Genomic DNA, 18,575 nt, shown 5'->3' with positions numbered 1-18,575 from the left:
ACTTTCCCCATGGTGGTCACCTGTTAGGTGCTTCCATAATAAAATGACCACCACTTCTGGCCTTAGTAGTAGCAAAAGCCTAAAAATGACTAGTTCCTCCCATTAAAAAAAAATGTAGTGGAAGCAGGTTTTAGTCAATGACTTAGCATGGAAAACAAGACACAGGTAGAATATTTCTGAATGAGGTGTTTTAAAAATTAAATGAAGCAATTTCATGTCAGTTAATATACATCAAGCATAGTCACCATATTAATTACAACTGAACTTTTGCACAATTAGAATTTGTGATTTTTTTTTATCTGAAAACTGGTTTATATTTATAAAACTAAAGATAATAAAACATTAGTTTAATAAACCATTTTTTCAAAACTTTAGTTCATATTCTTAGTCTGTTATATTTAAGTTATTTATGCACAATTATTTGCATTGCGATTATGCTGTGCTATATATTATAAAGAAAATATAAGAAGGTCGATGAAGAAAGCCACTGTTTTAAAAGGTGTCGATGGAAGAAAAGTGTTGGGAATCTGTGTGCTAAAGGATGTTAGATAATAAACTAAAAATTAAACAGCTATACATACATATAAATCTGATTAATCAGCTTACAGGATATCCATAAAAGCAAGAAGTAATTTCACAACCGGAAAATTTGCAGCTTTTATCACCCCATGGGAAATGCTTTATTTTACAGGCTTCTCCAATTTTTGCGCGTAATTCTACACTGGCAAATATTGTCCTTTCCATTAATATGCACTTGTTGCAGAGCCATTAAATGCGTTATCACACTGGAGATCTTTAAAAGTATTGCTCAGGAAACACAATTTTGGGCATATTTAAATTAAGCACTTTTCATAAAATATTGTGAAAATTGATAAATTATAAAAAAAATTCCTTAGTTAATAAAAATTTAAAAAATAACATTTCATAAAATAAATAAAACGACAAATACAATTTAAAAATTTTGCCAAATTGATTTCACTCCACTTCGTATTTCTGTTTCTTTGTTTATTTAGTTACGAGAAACTAATATTTCGCATCAATCAACCAAAAATATTTAAATTAATCTTTGTAAAAACTTAGACCTACATATATAATAAATTTTTAATTAACCATAGATCTTAATTTTACACTTTTGTTAACACTACAATTGGGTATTACAAGCAGCATGAATGCAGCAAACGTTAACTATGTTTATTATATTATTCCCATTAGTTTCGGTGTAACGTGCGCGAAATTTTGGTAATGTGAGTAAGTGTAACCAAAGAAAACACGTGGAAACTGGACCTTTATAGATAAGAAACAGAAAATAAGGAATTATTTATAGTTTGAAATGCCGAAAAAAGACTTATCACTTGGTCGCGCTTTGATAAAAGCGCACAAAAAAAGAAGAAATATTGTAAGCAAAGATGGTTATGTAAGCACATAAGTATTTTTTCCCCCTTTTTTAAGTAAACATTTTCAACATATGCTTATACATGATGATATATTATATTTTAATAAATTTTTATAGAGACATACAAGTGACCTCCCAGATGGACGAGATTTTGCACGTTTAAATTTACGTAGTGTAACTGAGCAAACATCTGTAAACGATTTCCTTGATACTGTCGCTCTGGCAGTGGATGAGTACACTTCAGGTGTGTATTACTCTTTATGTCTGCATAAATTCTTTTTGCTTGTTAAGTAATTCTTTATAAGTTATGCATATTTAAAATAATTTAAGTCCTGAAATTAGCCATTCGGATTCCCTTGTGCAAAACTAAGTTTTAAAAAATCTTTGTTATCTAAAGATCTCAACTAGAAAAGTCAGTAGCAAAGTATTGGCCATTCAGACTCATGATTCCTATGTATTTGTGGACAAATGCATTATGACAAATTCCCCTCACGTATGCTACATGGTGAGACAAAAGGGGGTTCAATGTTAAATTGTAATAAATTAGATTCTAAACTAAAAGTACTGGACTAATTAGGGGAGGGGGTTAGACCATAGTGATAAACTATTTAAAATTTACTTTGGGTACTAAAAAGGTGCAACCTGTATTTCTGTTTGTGTAAAACAATAAGTTACTTCCTTGTTAAAATAGCCACCTCAGTCAAATTTTGCAAACTGAATTGCCATATTTTTTACATACAAAGTAGTTCATTGCAGCATTGTCTAAATGATATAATTGATTTAATATTTCTTTTTTCCTTTGAAAGTTTTACCATTTTTGGCTTGTAATTATTAGAAACGAAGGAGTAATTTTTTGTGTGTTATTTATAACATGCAGTGTGTGTTTTTTTCACACTCACTTTAGGCTGTGTGATATGTTCTTTCATTATTTTCTGTGCAAGATTTAACTCTCCATCTACTGAAAATAAGCAATACTTTCTTTGTGATATAATTCATTCTTTCATATCTTTCATTATTTTCTCCTTTATGTTAGCCGTATTAAATTATGTTGTTATTGAGGCTTTAGTGTAGAATTGGGTGCCCCTTCGATTGGCAACATTTAAAAAAAAATTTTGGTGATGAAACCTCACTTCTGGTTACCACGATAGTTTTAATTTTGTTCTAGCTTCCCGATTTTATTTAAATGAAAGTAGATTGATGTGTACATGGACATATTTAAGGCAGTGCGCAATGCCTAGTTTGTGCAATTCTAGAATCTTTTATTAAGTAAAAACAGATCGATGTGTACATGGACACAGATCTTATGCAATTCTTCGACTTCTTATTTTGGTTTTGTGTCGTGGCCATCTTGAAATTGTGACTTCCTGGCGCCGATCTTGGCGTCAAAAAAGAATCGCAAATAAACAAGGGGCACCCAATTGTGAACTTTTACCGTTATTAATATGTTAACCATGTTAAATTTACCATCAACTAAAAAATAAGTTTTTTTTCCCCCTCAAGAGCACAAAATGTTGCACATCGAGCAGAAGTACAAAAGCGGCCATCAAATTAAATTATTTATTGGTTAGAAAAAGTTTGCAATTATTTATTGAAATTATATATTGGAAGCAGATTTGGAGACGCACTGTAAAATGCTGCCAAAAGATGGAGGTCTTCATCCCAATATTTGGTTTCATGGTTCTAAATAAAGTCGGCGCTAGACCTTTTTGCCACCTAGTCCTTTCTTTAATTCTAAAATTTTTGTCGCCCAGTACGATCACACCATTTGCACATGCTCTGGTTCTGGTCTTGGTTCCGGTGTTTCTTTTCAACCTGCTGTCTGCTTCATATACAGTTAAACTGAAAAACTAACTTATATTAGCCAATAAATTTTCAAATTTAGTTAACTGTCAAGGATGATGCAGTGATTGAATAAAACAGCTTTATCAAGGAAATTTTTATTTTTTTGTTTTTGATTAAACACTCAAAAGGCAAAACTGGTGAACCTGAAAAAAAACCTTGAGGTAAAAATATGTTTCAGGGTACCCCATGGTGAAAATTGGCAATTTTTTGCCACCATTCATGTATGTGTCCAATGCTCTCCCCCGTAAAATAGTGTTGAAAACGTAATTAAAATAGAAAATATATATAATCTCAATAAACTGCATTTTAAATTGAACAAGGAAATAACAAGAATGGAAATGCATGTTATCTAATCTACGCAATATAAAAAGGAAATATTGACTTACCTTATTTAAAAATGTCTGTTTCTTCTGTATTTTCAACACACAGAATTCCTTAACAGCATCCAAAAACTATTTAAAATTATCTAAACTAGAATCTGTATACTACCGTCGCCACATAAATTCACAGAAATAAAAATGAAAAATATTCTTTGTTCTGCCAGTAGCATTTCTTTCGAAAATCCTTTTTTATTACACCCCACATACCTTTATAACGTTGATATGAGCTCCAGTTTCCAAATCCTTAAATCTCGCTGTATAATTTACCAAGAGGTGGATGAAGCCATTTAAATCATTGGGTAGAGTAGACTTTAAGGTACCCCTTGTATTATGGCGAAGTTGTTGTTTGATTTATCGCCAAGCTATTGTTTCATTTGTGGTAGCCTGAGTAGTTGAATGTTATGGAAACCCTATTGTGACGTAATTGTGTGCATGATTCTGGGAAATTTTGAATCATGGGATGTTTTGTGTATGTTATGGTGTGTGTTAAAACCGTTTAGATGGATTTGAATGCGTTTGTGGGAAGAAAGGTTCAGATGGTCACTATGTGAAGCATTCGATCAGAAAGAGTACCTGGTTTGAAAAAAGTCATTTGAGTATGATTGATATTTTGATTTTTACGTGGCTCTGGGTGTACGAAGCGAACTTGAAAATCATGGTAAGTGATTATTTGCTTTTGGTAGTGCTTAAATGTATAACATGTTTATCCTTTTTTATGTTATTTTATTTTTTGGTTTAAAATGTATTTTATTGAGATTATGTATTTTTTGTTTGCCAATATTGTAGACTTTGGTGCTCCTTTGACTTTTTAAGTGAAAATATATCGATGTGTACATGGACAAAAGTAAAGGGAGTACGGTGCGCAATGCAAGTTTGTGCAATTCTGGGATTTTTTTTTAAGTGAAAATAGGTCGACATTGACATAGATAAAGTTAAAAGAGTGCGCAGTGTCATTTTTGTGCAATTGAGGGGATTTTTTTTAAGTGAAAATAAGTCGATGTGTACATGGATACCGAGTTTGTGCAATTGTTTGTCTTGTTATTTTGGCTTTGTGTAGCAGCGATTTTTGTCGCAAAAATCTCCGTTTCGCAAGCCAAAGTAATGAATCAAAGCATTGCACAAAATCGGTATCCATGTACCGCCAAGGGTTACCCTAAACTATACTTTTACCAAATCATTTACACACCATATTACATTGACACCAGTCAATCAAAATTTTCTTTCCCATTTGTTCCGAAATGTACAGAAACTTAATTAATTGTACCACCAGCTGGCATTTTCAGGTGTAAAGCACAAAATAAGCTGTGTACTTCCTAATTAACATCCAACACATAAATAAGCCCTTACAAATATTTTCCCAACACTCGAAATCACCACAATCACACATTACATCATAATAGGATTTCCATAACATTCATAAAATACTCAGGTTACCATAAATGAAACAACTTGGTGACAATTCAAGGCGTACTGTAAAATATAGTGCTTCATGCGTACAGGTTCGTAATGAATTGAATGCGCAAGTCTGATGGAATGTGAATAAAATCTATTATCATCACAACAAATAAAACAAAATGTTTAAAGTTCTGATGCTAAAGCAAAATTTAAAGTTTATAAAATTAAACATTTAGCAGTAGTAGCAATAAAAGCTCCTTGAGATTATATGTTGTGCAGACATTGAAGACAATAAAGAGGTTTCAAACTTAACCAATTTATTGACAATATAAAAAAGAATAAAAACATGAAGAATAAATTTAAACAATATCAGAGTCTTAGAAAAAATATAATATAACCATCATTTTCAAACTTTCATTCGTCAAATAATATTTTACCTGGTCTCCAAAAATACTGGCATTCAATACAGAAAAAAAAAAAAAAAAAAACCTAAACAGAAATTATGCGGTCTCAAATGAAATTAGCTACACATTCAATAAGTCCATGCTTAATGGTCAAGAAAGCACCTGAAATTTAAATTAAGTCCTTGAAAGCACTTAACTCCGGCCTAACTCCGTTCACAGTAGTTGAACACGAGGAATCGCCGCTAACTTATTTTAAATGCCGCCTTCATGAAGAACAGGGATGCCACCCACGGCAGTCACTCACATTGTAACCTCTGGAACCAAGGAACCTATTCAGGAATAGTCATCTTGTGGACAGGAACCAAGGAACTTATTCACCGGACTGCACGTATCCTTCAAAAGGGGCTGGAAACCGCACACCCAAGAGCAGGAAAGCAGGAACTAGAAGGGCTGAGCCAGAGCGACGCGAGATACTTATACCAGAAGTAGGCATGACGTCATCTCACGGCAACCAATCAGCTATCGGCACGATTCGGCTTTCCAGATGACTTAGCATCACGTTTCGTTTTTGCATCTTAATAAGGTTGAAACAGTCTGTTCTCAACCCAAACTGTGGAAGTAAGAAAAAGAAATAGAAGTAACTACTATATTACCTTAAAATAAGAACTAAGCCTAATAAACATTTCAAGGAGGAGAGATGATGCAGTAAAAGGGTTACAATAAGTCATATTTTCCAACAAGTTCCTCAGATATTCATACAATATCCCGAAATCTCGGAGTAGTTATCTTTTAAACTACTAAAAACCTTCAACAGAACTTCATTTAAAACAGAGAAACGTAGAGAAAGCTAATCTGATTTCACCACGAATTCGCTACAGTAAACAACAGCAGTTTTCTAAACAAACTCATAAAACAACTAAATTGAGATGTTTTCATGCCGCTTATATAAGCATTTTAAATGTACGAGAATTTTCTGGTATTTTCTCCAAAAGCATACAATTACGAGATATCTATTTATTAAATGCGCATGCTCTTCTATTTTTAATTTTTCCAGCGTAGCTTTCTCTTCAAATAAGTCTCATGCTACATTGCACAGGGAAATGAAACAATTTAATAACAATTTTATTAAAAATAGCAAATTAAATAAATCAATACAAAAACCGTAATAATAGACTAACAAATCAGTGATATTGACAAAAATGTAAAGCATCATAGTATCAAGCAAAAGATCAGTATAGTGAGAATTTTGCTGAAACCGTGGGTTTGGTGAAAAATCTGTAAGGAAATGAATAAGCAGTTTTTTGTGCAAACGCCTGTTAAAGCTGCCAAAATTTTAATGGAGATGATAAAAAAATTGTCTGTGAAGGAAGTACATCGTTGCTGCCATGCTTATAAGAACAAGAAAGTAGAAAAGCTGTTTTTCAATGAACCATGAAAATTTTGTCAGCCCCAAATCTGACATAGCTATGAAGAAAATCAAACAACTCTAGAATGCAGCCAAATGGTGAAATAAAAGATAAAGATAAATAGGTTACCAACACTTGAATTTATATTTAGGAGATTTTATGTAGTGGCAGTATGTGGGAGGAGAGAAAATATTTCATTCTGTAACAGCAGCAGTTGCCAAATTATGGTGTCCACTAAGATAAAATAAATGTTTCTCTCGACTCAATTACTGGTTTTTAATATTTTTTTTTTTTTTTAGTATTTTCTAATTTTCACCTGATTAATTTTAATGTTGTCAAATTTTACTAAAACATAAGCAGTGGTTTTTTTTAACAACGAAGTACCAAGATGAACATTCTTTTGGAATTTTACACATGCAGAGGTAGTGAAGAGATGAAAATCAAAGGTCTACTGAGCATGAGGGGTGTCACATAACATCCCAGCCATACTTAGTATGTCTTGGTCTGACATTCATCGAAATGTGAGGAGGGGCGTTGTCATAAAGGAAGACTTCACCTTGATAATTGGTCAGCTCTGAGTATTTTCCCTTGATTTCTGATTTTAAAACTGCCATTTGGGAATAGTATTTTCAAATTTATTGTCGAAGATAATTCATTATGTGCAAAAGTTTTACTTTTTTAATGTAGCCTCCCTCTTAATGTGGCTAGGAGGTTCATTTGGCTTTTTCTTGTAACATTATTTTATAATATTTGCATGACATTTTTAAGTCTTTTCTTTTGACATTATTGTGTAGTATCCACTGGGTTGACTGTGGTCCAGATATAGTGAGAATTCCAGATTATTTAATTTCTCAAATCTAAAAAAATTCCAGATATGTGAAAAGTAGACTGTGTAATCAAAAGTCTGTAAAATCAAAATCTGTTTCAAATTTAGTTTTAGAACAAATATATTATTCAGAGATTGCTTAAGCTAAAAACTTTTAGATTATGTTAAGATCAATAGAAGACAAAATTTAGAAATGTTTGTATGTATTTATATATATATGCAGAATGGGCAATATTCGTGTCGTTATTTCTGCCAGATGAATTATCGAAAAAAGTTGGTTTTTGTCCCCGAGGATATGTGTATTAGGAGAGAATGGCTATGCCGCTGTCAACGAAGGCACTTCCAGCAGATAGACGATTTTACGAGGGGTATGGTGATCGGACTGAGAAGGGCGGGTTGGTCCTTACGTCAAATCGCAGTTGATACCCACATGGATGCGAGCACGGTGCATCGAGTATGGCAAACATGGTGTGAACAAGGAAATGGGGGAAGAAGGAAGGGTGCGGGTGCAGCCAGAGTGACGTCAGCACATGTGGATCGACGCATCCGCCGACAAGCTGTGGCGGTCCCGCAATTCACTTGTACCGTGATTCTGCACCATGTGCAAGATACCATGGATGTTCCCGTGTCGACCAGAACTATTTCCCGTCGATTGGTTGAACGTGGCCTGCACTCACGACGTCCATTAAGAAGACTGCCATTGACCCCACAGCATAGACGCCAACGCTTAGAATGGTGCCGGACTAGAGCGATGTGGATGACAGAATGGCAAAACGTCGTGTTCTCCGATGAGTCACGCTTCATTCTATCCAGTGACTGTTGCCGCATACGTGTGTGGCATCGACGAGGTGACAGATCTAATCCAGCAGTAACTATGGAATGCCCCATCGCGCGACAACGTGGCATAATGGTTTGGGGCGTTATTGTCTACAATTCCAGGTCACCTCTAGTTCATATTCAGGGCACTATGACGGCCCAATGATACTTGGATAATATACTGCGGCCATATGTAATCCCCTACCTTCACGGGCTGCCTAATGCAATTTTTCAGCAGTATAATGCCTGATTGGATGGCAAACTCTGCCCCTGCCTCGTTCAGAAGACGAACTGTGGCAAATGGTTGAAAGAGAATGGAGAGCCATCCTTCAGGACACCATTCGCACTCTTATTGACTCTGCCTAGACGTGTTTCTTCGTGCATCGCTGTTCGCGTTGGTCCTACATCCTGAGCCGACGCCATTCTCGCTCTGTATTCTGACTATCATTTTGAAATAAAGAGCACTTATTGCTGCCTGCTGTCTCTTTCTTTTTTCCAAATTTCATCACTTTCAGACCACTCCTTCTTGGTGATGCATTTTCAATGTCGAGCAGTGTATTATATATGTAGTATTTTAGGTGCATAGTTAGAGAGATAGATGCAGAAACCAGTAACTCTCAGACATGGCTGTTTCTAAACACAACTTTATTCCATGATGATTTGCATCAGCTCACTTTGAGTAGACAAGGCATTTATCCAATCATGGTTAAATGCAATAATTTTTATGTACAGTGGTTTTTAAAGGTATGATATAGTCATCTTCGGCTGGGAAGTCAGGCTGCGTGGATGTTGGTGTAGCAGAAGCTAGAAAAAGGAATGACATAGTTGCTTGTGAAGGGTTTTTATGCTAAGTATAATGCATAAGTTCAGCTAACCTGTGATTGGTTAATTTTGGGTTTCTGTTTCATTTCTCAGGCAGCGTTATGTAACATGGAAAAATCTCGAATTTGGGAGAACAAGGGAACTTGGGGAGGTGAACACCAAATTTAGAATAGTTAGTTTTGAGGTAGCCAATCGTTTCTTAAAGCAGCCATTGTATTTTGTTATATCTTACATATATAGTATATATATATATACATACACTATAAAGTCTTTAATCTGGACGTCCATAATCCGGACCTCAAAGCTACAAACTTTCTGCGCATGCGTAAAAGCATAATGCATTTATGCATGCGCATACATGTTTAATGTATAACGAACTGTATAAGCTAGGCTAAAATTAACTAATTATCTATTTCAGTTAACGTTGCAGATTGCATTGTTCCTTAATCTTTTAATTGGATCCGGCTTATTATTTTTTGCAGACTGTTAAAGCAATTTTATAAAAAGTAAGCTTGAACTTTTGATTATGTCAAAAAGAGTTTCCAATTCTGGAGCTGCCAAAGGATCTACAAAGCGGAAGCATGCTTCGATGTCCATTAAACAAAAAATGGATAAAAGCATGAAGAAAGGGACAGAGAGGTGATTTGTTTCTCTAACCATTCTAAAATCTGTTTATCAATTTCATGCTGCTCTGTGTGTGGGGGGGGGGGGAACGTCGCGGCACGCAATGAACTGGAAGTTGATATGTCAGCACTATTCTTATCATCAGGGCAGATGTTTTTATTTTATTCGGCTTGTAATTCCTTACTAATTGTAGTATTTCATCTCGATGTACTCCGTCTTTGATATGATTTAAATCAAATACCTTGTTATTATAAATCTCACAAATACACATCAAATAGTTTTCTGGTTGCAATTTTCTAATTTCGACTATGTGTGATGTATGCTTTACGCATGCATACGTTGAAAGAAATTTTTAATAAAGTAAATAAATATTAAGCTTTTTTTTTAATTTTGATACCATTTAGATCATAATTGCTCTTTATTTCATAAATTATGGTTTCATATTTTTAATTTTATAATTTCTGCATGCCATCTTACAAGATTTAAATTGATGATCTATAATCCGGAATCGCCGAAGTCCCGACAAGTCCGAATTAATATTTTGACTGTATATAGTAATAATTTATAAAAACTTCATGTACCATCCCCAAAGAACAGAAATTCAATTAAAACCATGAAATTTAGGATTTTAAGAATTTTGTCAATTTTGATCTTTTGATTCTGAAATTACTTTTTAAATGTTAGAAAATGTATAAAAATGTAAATTTTGTTTTTACCTTTGTATTTGAGTTTGAAAATGAGAGTTTTGGGATATATCTTCAAAAGTAAGCATCCTTTTTAGTTGTTTCCAGTTTAGTTTATTTGTGTTCTTAGTGAGCAACTTAAAAGATTTTTTGGTAATTTTGTTTTAAAATTCTTTTGGCATAAATGGACTAATAGACTTTTGGCTTAAATGGACTTTTATTTTGATTGAGTATTATTCGTGACTTATGATTTGGCTCTACCAGAAATATAATTTGATGCTTACTTGGAAAAAAGACGAAACACTCTCACTATCTTTAGTTGCTGTTAATTAATGGTAGATTGGTTTATTTCCCTCGATAAGACAATTAATCTGCAATAAATGACGATAGTTACTTTTTTAATAATTAAAAGTTTTACTTGTACACATATATATATACGTATGTACATATTTATATGTATGTTAAGTTATATGCATACACATACGTATATACAGTCAAAAGTCGTTAATCCGGACTCGTAGGGACTTCGGCGATTCCGGATTATCGATTTTTCCAGATTATAGATCATCAGTTTAAATCTGGTAAGATGGCATGCAGAAATTACAAAATTAAAAATATGAACCCGTAATTTATGAAATAAAGAACAATTATGATCTAAAGGTTATCAAAATTTACAAAAAGAAAAAGCTTAATATTTATTTGTTTACTTTATTAAACATTTCTTTCAATGTAAGTTGTTTAAGTTACTTTGTTTCATGTGATAATACTTTCTCTTTAATTCTATTAAACAGACATAATTTCTTATTCAGTTACTAAGTTCCGCTGTTCAAGTCCTATAATTGCTGTGTCGAGAATACCGACTAATTTGTCAATCGAAATTTTTTCGTTTTCAATAACCTCTGTCACTTTCTTCACTATCGGAAGGGAATTATAATGATGAGGAACTTGTTTTAAATCATATCAAAGACGGAGTACATCGAGATGAAATACTACATTTAGTAAGGAATTATAAGCCAAATAGAATAAAAACATCTGCCCTGAAGATAAGGATAGTGCTGACAGATCAACTTCCAATTCATTGCGCGCTGCGGCGTTCTCCCCGCCGAGCAGCGTGAAATTGATAAACAGATTTCGGATTTCGAAACATACTTTCGCTTTAGATCCTTTACATATTAGCAAATATTTATCGGAAATTCTATTTGATATAATCGAAAGTTCAAGCTTACTTTTATAAAATTGCTCTAACAGTCTGCAAAAAATAATAAGCCGGATCCAATTCGAAGATTAAGGAACAACACAGTCTGCAACATTAACTGATTTAGATAATTTTAGCTTAGCTTATACCGTCCGTTATACATTAAACACGCATGCGTAAATGTTTTATGCGCACACGCATATTCGCAGCCGTAAAGGTCTTACACCCACATGTAAACACGTATGCGCAGAAAGTTTGTAGCTTTGAGTTCCGGATTATGGGTGTCCGAATTAACGACTTTTGACTGTATATATATAATAAATCAAAGTCTCAAAAATCGGAATGAAAAAGAATTAAATCTGTTTTCTCCTTAAAATAAACTGGTAAAACGCAAATTAAAGAAAATTTCAAAATTGAAAACAAAAATTTAATTTCAAAGAGGAAAAATTATAAAAAAATTAGAAATTTGTACATAATAAAATCAAAACAATAAAAATGTTTGGTTAGAGTAGGGAAAAGGGGACCACTTGTATTATCGCAAAGTTGTTGTTTCATTTATTTCCAAATTGTTGTTTCATTTATGGTAGCCTGAGTAGTTGAATGTTATGGAAACCCTATTATGACATAATCGGTTGCATGATTGCAGTAAATTTGTAAGGACTTGTGATGTGTGTTAGTTAGGAAGTATATTGCTTGTTTTGTGGTTTAGACCTGCGATCATCAACATTTGGAACTTCACGGACTGCTAATATGAATTATTAAAAAAAAAAAAATCCTTAAATCAGACCTTAAAAACAACATATTTATACGCAAAACAATATTCAACTTTCCAATACACAGTACAAAGTCCGTAATCCGGATGTCCATTATCCGGAATGATCTATAATCCGGACCTCAAATCCACAAACTTACGCATGCGCGTTTAATGCTACGCATGTGTGTAAAACGTTTACCCTCAGGCTTCTGATAGTGAAGAAAGTGACAGAGAGGTTATTGAAAACGAAAAAATTTCGATTGACAAGTTAGTCGGTATTCTCGACACAGCAATTACAGGACTTGAACAGTGGAACTTTGTAACTGAACAAGAAATTATATCTGTTTATAAAATTAAAGAGAAAATATTAGCACACACACACACACACACACACACACAAAAAAAAAAAAAAAAAAAAAAAAACCGAAGCAACTTGAACAATTTACACTCAAACATATTACATTGATAGAAATGTTTAATAAAGTAAACAAATAAATATTAAGCTTTTTTTGTAAATTTTGATACCCTTTAAATCATAATTGCTCTGTATTTCATAAATTACATTTTCATATTTTTAATTGTATAATTTCTGCATACCATCTTACCAGATTTTAATTGATGATCTTAAATCCGGATTATGGACTTTGTACTGTACTTGTAATTCTAATTTTCATTTGTTAATATAATCTTCGAAACATTTGGCATTCAGCAGCATGGAAATTCAGGCTACGCCACTGAGTAACAATTAAAACACTATTAACATCTCACTGACATATTTTGTTCACTATGAAAAATTATAAGAAAAGTAAAAAAAATTCACCTTCTTGTACAAAAAGCTTCACATTTCCATATCACTGAAAAGGAACTTCATGAAAAGCAAAAACAAATCAGCAACTGCAAAGCAATATCAATAAACCGAAAGTGTTGTGCCACCAATTTTTAATTATTGTAAACATAATAATCATCGCTTATTCCTTATTCCGAAATGTGCGCCATCCGTCAACAGTTAGACAAAACAAAAACAGAAACTTCCAGTGATGCAATTAGAAACAGAAAGGCGGATGAACCATCTGCATTCTTGTTTATAATTCCATCAAGTTTCATCCATAAAAATCATCAAGTTGCCTATTGACATGGAGAAAAACTGTGTTATTAACAACTACAATAGCATATGTTTGTAATTCAAAAGGGAAGAGAATTCCAGTTTGCGCTATTATTAACAGCAGCATATCCATGGATGCCAACTCTCACTTTCAAATGTTGCTAGATACACCTGCAAAAATAGCTAAAAAATCACTAAATTCAGAAAGAACTTCGTTAAAAGTAGTAGCTAGAATTTTTGAAAAAAGTATAATCCATATTACATAATAAGTTACTTGTCAATTTTTAAACTGAATCTTCATAAAAATATAAATAATGCCCCATTTTTTCTGTGGACTATAAAAGTGTTTTCGCAGACCACCGGTTGGTCACCGCTGGTTTAAATGGTAAAATAGCTGTATATGGTAAGATTAATTTGAAGTTTCTGTACGATTTGGAAAGAAAGGGGAAAAAGAGCATTACTTGACAGGTGTGTAAATGAAGGTTGACTTACTAGCCATTATTAAGTGTCCTGTTTGTAGGAAGGAAATGAGTATGGCCAGACGATAATGGTGTATGGAGGATATATTTTACTCTTATTTCGTGAATATATGTGGTGCTAGTATACAGATTTTAGTTCAGATAATTTTAGGAAGTTTTTGGATGCTGTTAAGGAATTTTTGTTTGACTGAAGATGTGTTAATTCGTAAATAAGTATTTCCTTTGTAGTTCAAAGATGAAGCTTCTGTTTTATGTTATTTCTTTGTTTGATTTAAAATGTAGTTTATATATTTTTTTCTGGCTGCTCCTCGGACTTTTTAAGTGAATATAGTTCAACGTGTCTAGGGAGTGCGCAATGCCTAGTTTGTGCAAGAAAATAGGTCGATGTGTACATGGATACCGAGTTTGTTCAAATCGGCGCTACATAAGCCAAAATAACAAGTCAAAAAATTGCACAAACTCGGTATCCATGTGCCACCAAAAATCGCCAATTTTCACCCAGGGGTACCCATTAATATATATATTTACCAAATTTTTTAATCTCTTTTGTTTAATGCTTGAAATAGAACTTGTCAAGGAAAAAGTGTCTAGAAGTTTTAAACCATGTTGATTAATGAGTAACGAAAAACATGTTTCGCTCCAATGAATTCCTTGCGACTTCAGACCGCTTTAAATTAATCCAGCTTACTTTTCAGACATGTTTGATCCTTTTGTATGATGCTAAATTTCTGTAAATTATAATTATGTATTTCATGTTTTATGTTTCTTTCAGAATTAGGAGATGTTAAAATTGTAGAACCAGATGTAACCAATGGAATATTCTCTGAAGAAGAAAAAGCATTGATTGCTTCTGCACAGGAAGAAAATAAGGAAATATTATGTATCCCTCGCAGGTACCTTTAATTTTATACATAGTTTGAATTTAAAATAATTAATGGTTAAAGTATTAGAAATATTTAAGCATAGTAATCCAAATCTGGTTCCAGTTTATTGCAATTAAGTGAATATCAAAATAAAACTATTTATGTCAAGTTTCTGGTTTCCTAGATTTTCTAGAAGTTATGTTTACATTGTATGTATTATAATTGTAAAACAGTAGCTTTTCATTTATGTGTTTATTAAAAAATTTTTCAAAAAATTTTCCTCTCTGACACTAGAATGTTTCATATCTTAGTTTTTGGCCTGTCTCAACATTTAACATATCTTTCTTTCTTAATGTTTCCCATTTTTAGTTCTTCATTTTACTTGAGATTGAGCAATTATTAATACAATTAATAGCTCTTGTTAAGTATGTAAAGTTTAGAGATCCAGTATAATATTCTGAGTGGAATAAATTTTCGACAGAAATTTATGAGGTAGATATTAATTATTCTTTGAAAGCTTATATAACTGCATTAGTAGTCATTCAAATTTCTAATTATTAGTATTTTTTACATAATTATTAAATATATTGAAATGCTTAAATTAATTGTAGTCACTTAGCGTGTGATTATTGTAGAACAAAATGGCATGCAGAATGCCTTTATTTATTTTATTTTGTTTCTTAATAGTTCCTGATTTAACCAAATGTTAAAATTATTTTCTGAAAAATATTATCTAATTACAAATTTTTTATTAATTTAATTTTAAAAAGTAGCTTCATGTTTTGAAGTTTCTTCATAATTTTTCATTTGGAAAGAAAATGCGTTTTTACGTGTTGATTTTTTCTAAAGCTGGATCTAGTTTACGAATGTTTTATGTATTGAAACTTGGATTTTTCACTAGTTTTTATCCTGGCTTGTAAATTATTTGTCCTACATAATTTATGCTTTTTTTAATTTCTAAGACCTTCCTGGGATTCAAATACTTCAAAGGAAGAACTGGATAAAAAAGAAAGAGGTGCATTTCTTCTATGGCGACGCAAATTATCATCGTAAGAAATGAAATTCCCAAATTATAAAATAACCTAATAATTGTGTTTTAAGAGTTACAAATGTTAATTTTTTGATTTATGAATGTTAATCTAAAGCTAAAGATAGTTGGACTGCTCCTGCTTTTAAAACTTATTTGAAGTTAATTTAAAATAACTTTGCTGTTATTTAAAAATATGTGTGTTTTTGTCTTTGAATAATTGTAATTATAGTATTTATATCCTGTGTCAGCCATTGTCAGCATATAGTGCATTCCAAGGTTATTTTTTATTTTGATCCTCCATGAATCTCTAACAACAAAGTTCTCTCTTTTTTTTTTTTTTTTTTTTTCTGTCTCTCATTTTCTTAGGAGGAGGGATACATGCAATAGAAACTTAACTAGTGTTGTTTTGCATTATAAAGGTTTTTGTCTGCTTTCGACTGTAATATGTATAACTTACTTATAATCCTTAACTTGTAATATCTGCTTCATAGGGTATGTGGTGCTTGCTTGTATTTGTAGGTGTTGTGTATTTTAGCAATAAAGAAAAATTAAGCAAATGTAGCTAAAAAATAACTCCTTATGTTTAAAATTCATTTCAGTAGGAGTATTTTTTTAATTTATTTTCACAGTGGTGGATAAATAAAATATGTAAATTTTATGAACAAATGGTTTCTATTCAGTAAGAATTTATGTATGACCAATCTTCATGTTTTAAGAAATATAACTATAATTTATGTGTCACAGAAAATAGTGTATATACACTGGTGTGCAAAAATTAAGGACGAGACGGTTTTTTCAATATAACTTTGTACAAAAGCTTTCCAAATCAACACATTTAATACCGTAAGATCCCCAATACGTAAGGACATGAGTAATGTAAGCAACACTTACTAAAAGAGAAATCAGAGGTATAAAAAGAAGCTTTATTGAAAAAGTAGCATGGAGCGCAATGCGACTGAAGGCTGAAACATCCCTGTGATGGGTGTCCAGCAAGAAACATCCGGTCTTTAATAGGGCATATGATCTCCCCTGACTGCTAGGCAGGTTTCACAGCATCTGCCCATGCTGAGAATGAGGGTGTCAGTGAGTTGTTAAGGCATTGCTGCCCATTTGTCTTGCAGCTCTAATCGAAGCTGCAGAATCGTTACTGGTGTTAAGGTACGAGCTGCCAAGCGTCTGCCTAGAAAATCCCATACATGCTCGATGGGATTGAGATCCGGAGATCGTGCTGGCCAATCCATACGTTCAATATCCTCACTCTCTAAGAGCTGTTCGGCAGCTACTGTGCGATGACATGGTGCATTGTCGTCCATGAAAAGAAACTGCGGACCCATAGCGCCTCTAAAAACACGCACATATGGAAGAAGAATCTCGTTACAATAACGGGTCCCGTTGACTGAACCTGTGTCGAAGATGTGAAGGTCTGTACAACTACCAAGCATGATGCCTCCCCAAACGAGAACACCGCCACCTCCATACCTGTCCCTTTCAATGATGTTCGAGGGATGATTGCGGCTTCCCCGCTCTCTCCAGATGAGTATGCGATGAGAATCGCTACTCAGACGGAATCTGCTCTGATCTGTAAAGAGTACTTGTCCCCATTCATTGTCTCTCCAATTCCGGTGTTCCCGGTACCACAGAGAACGCCTTCTCCGATGGGCAGGCGTTAAAGGTACACACCGTACAGGGCGTCATGCAAACAGACAACCACCGTGCAGTCTTCTGGCCACGGTAAAACACGATATCGGTCGTCCAGTCATGTGTCTAGCGATTTCTCCTGCTGTCTGCCGCCTGTTTCTTCTGACCTGTAAGGCAATATACCAGTCATCTGCGGGTGTGGTTCCTCGTGGACGACCACTACTAAACCCCCGGATAGCTGTTCCTGTAGTTTGAAATTGTCTCCAAAGTCGTTAAACGATGCTGTGAGCAATTCCGAACTCTGCAGCCACACCTGTCACACTGCGGGCCTTCCTCCAACTTCCCAATGATTTGACCTTGGTTAAAAGCATCCAGATGTCGTCTAACAGATTGATTATTCGCCATTTCTCGCTAAGGCAGCAACTCGGTGTGATTTTAACTGCTATACGGCGTGCAATCTCTTTGCCAGAAATACCGATCTTACACTGACAACATGCTTTATAGTACTCAGACACTCCCCCATTACGTCTACTTGCATATCTGCGCTTGTGCTACCGTACATCACCTTACTTAATCTCCTGATTGGTCTTTCTGTCCGCTCTGCCTCTTCGTTCAGCTGATATGCTAATTCTTTGACTTCGTCCTTAATTTTTGCACACCAGTGTATATCTATATATATATAATTTATGAAAATTTATAATATTTAAAAATAATTTAACCTGATTTTGAAGAAAGATAATAAAGATGAAAATATATTCCACGAGAGATGTTAAAAATTATCCAGTGCTGACTTTTAACAATTTTCATAAATTTATCATTTTAATGCCGTATCAGAATAGTCATACCTGAGAATTTTTGCAAACTTCAAAAAATACATTGTCATTTTTACCAAGAGAAATAAATAGCCTTGTTATATCATGATT

At 33.5% G+C, this 18,575-nt stretch overlaps 2 protein-coding genes across 3 annotated transcripts in view; one reads left to right on the top strand and one right to left on the bottom strand.

The window, feature by feature from the left end:
• The window catches only part of LOC118200244 (uncharacterized), a 47,876-nt gene extending 46,886 nt beyond the window's left edge, over positions 1–990 (bottom strand). The window contains exon 1 of the mRNA XM_035372183.2: positions 607–990. Coding sequence (XP_035228074.1) covers positions 607–744 — 138 coding nt within the window. The 5' untranslated portion in view covers positions 745–990. The remainder of the gene's footprint in view (positions 1–606) is intronic.
• A 184-nt stretch (positions 991–1,174) lies between these two features.
• The window catches only part of Ns3 (nucleostemin 3), a 74,194-nt gene continuing 56,793 nt past the window's right edge, over positions 1,175–18,575 (top strand). Inside the window, exons 1-4 of one of the 2 annotated variants that reach the window (XM_085823725.1) lie at positions 1,175–1,396; positions 1,511–1,637; positions 14,894–15,014; positions 15,947–16,033. In XM_085823725.1, coding sequence (XP_085679851.1) covers positions 1,331–1,396; positions 1,511–1,637; positions 14,894–15,014; positions 15,947–16,033 — 401 coding nt within the window. In that variant the 5' untranslated portion in view covers positions 1,175–1,330. Of the gene's footprint in view, positions 1,415–1,510; positions 1,638–14,893; positions 15,015–15,946; positions 16,034–18,575 lie in introns of both variants that reach the window. The other variant, XM_085823722.1, reaches the window with a different exon arrangement.

Source organism: Stegodyphus dumicola, chromosome 1 (genome assembly GCF_044657685.1).
Source record: "Stegodyphus dumicola isolate Sdum_Otavi_A_Nest chromosome 1, ASM4465768v1".
NCBI classification, from domain to species: Eukaryota; Metazoa; Arthropoda; class Arachnida; order Araneae; family Eresidae; genus Stegodyphus; species Stegodyphus dumicola.
The sequence above is the reverse complement of the archived record's forward strand: the minus strand, read 5'-3'. Positions and strand labels throughout refer to the sequence as shown.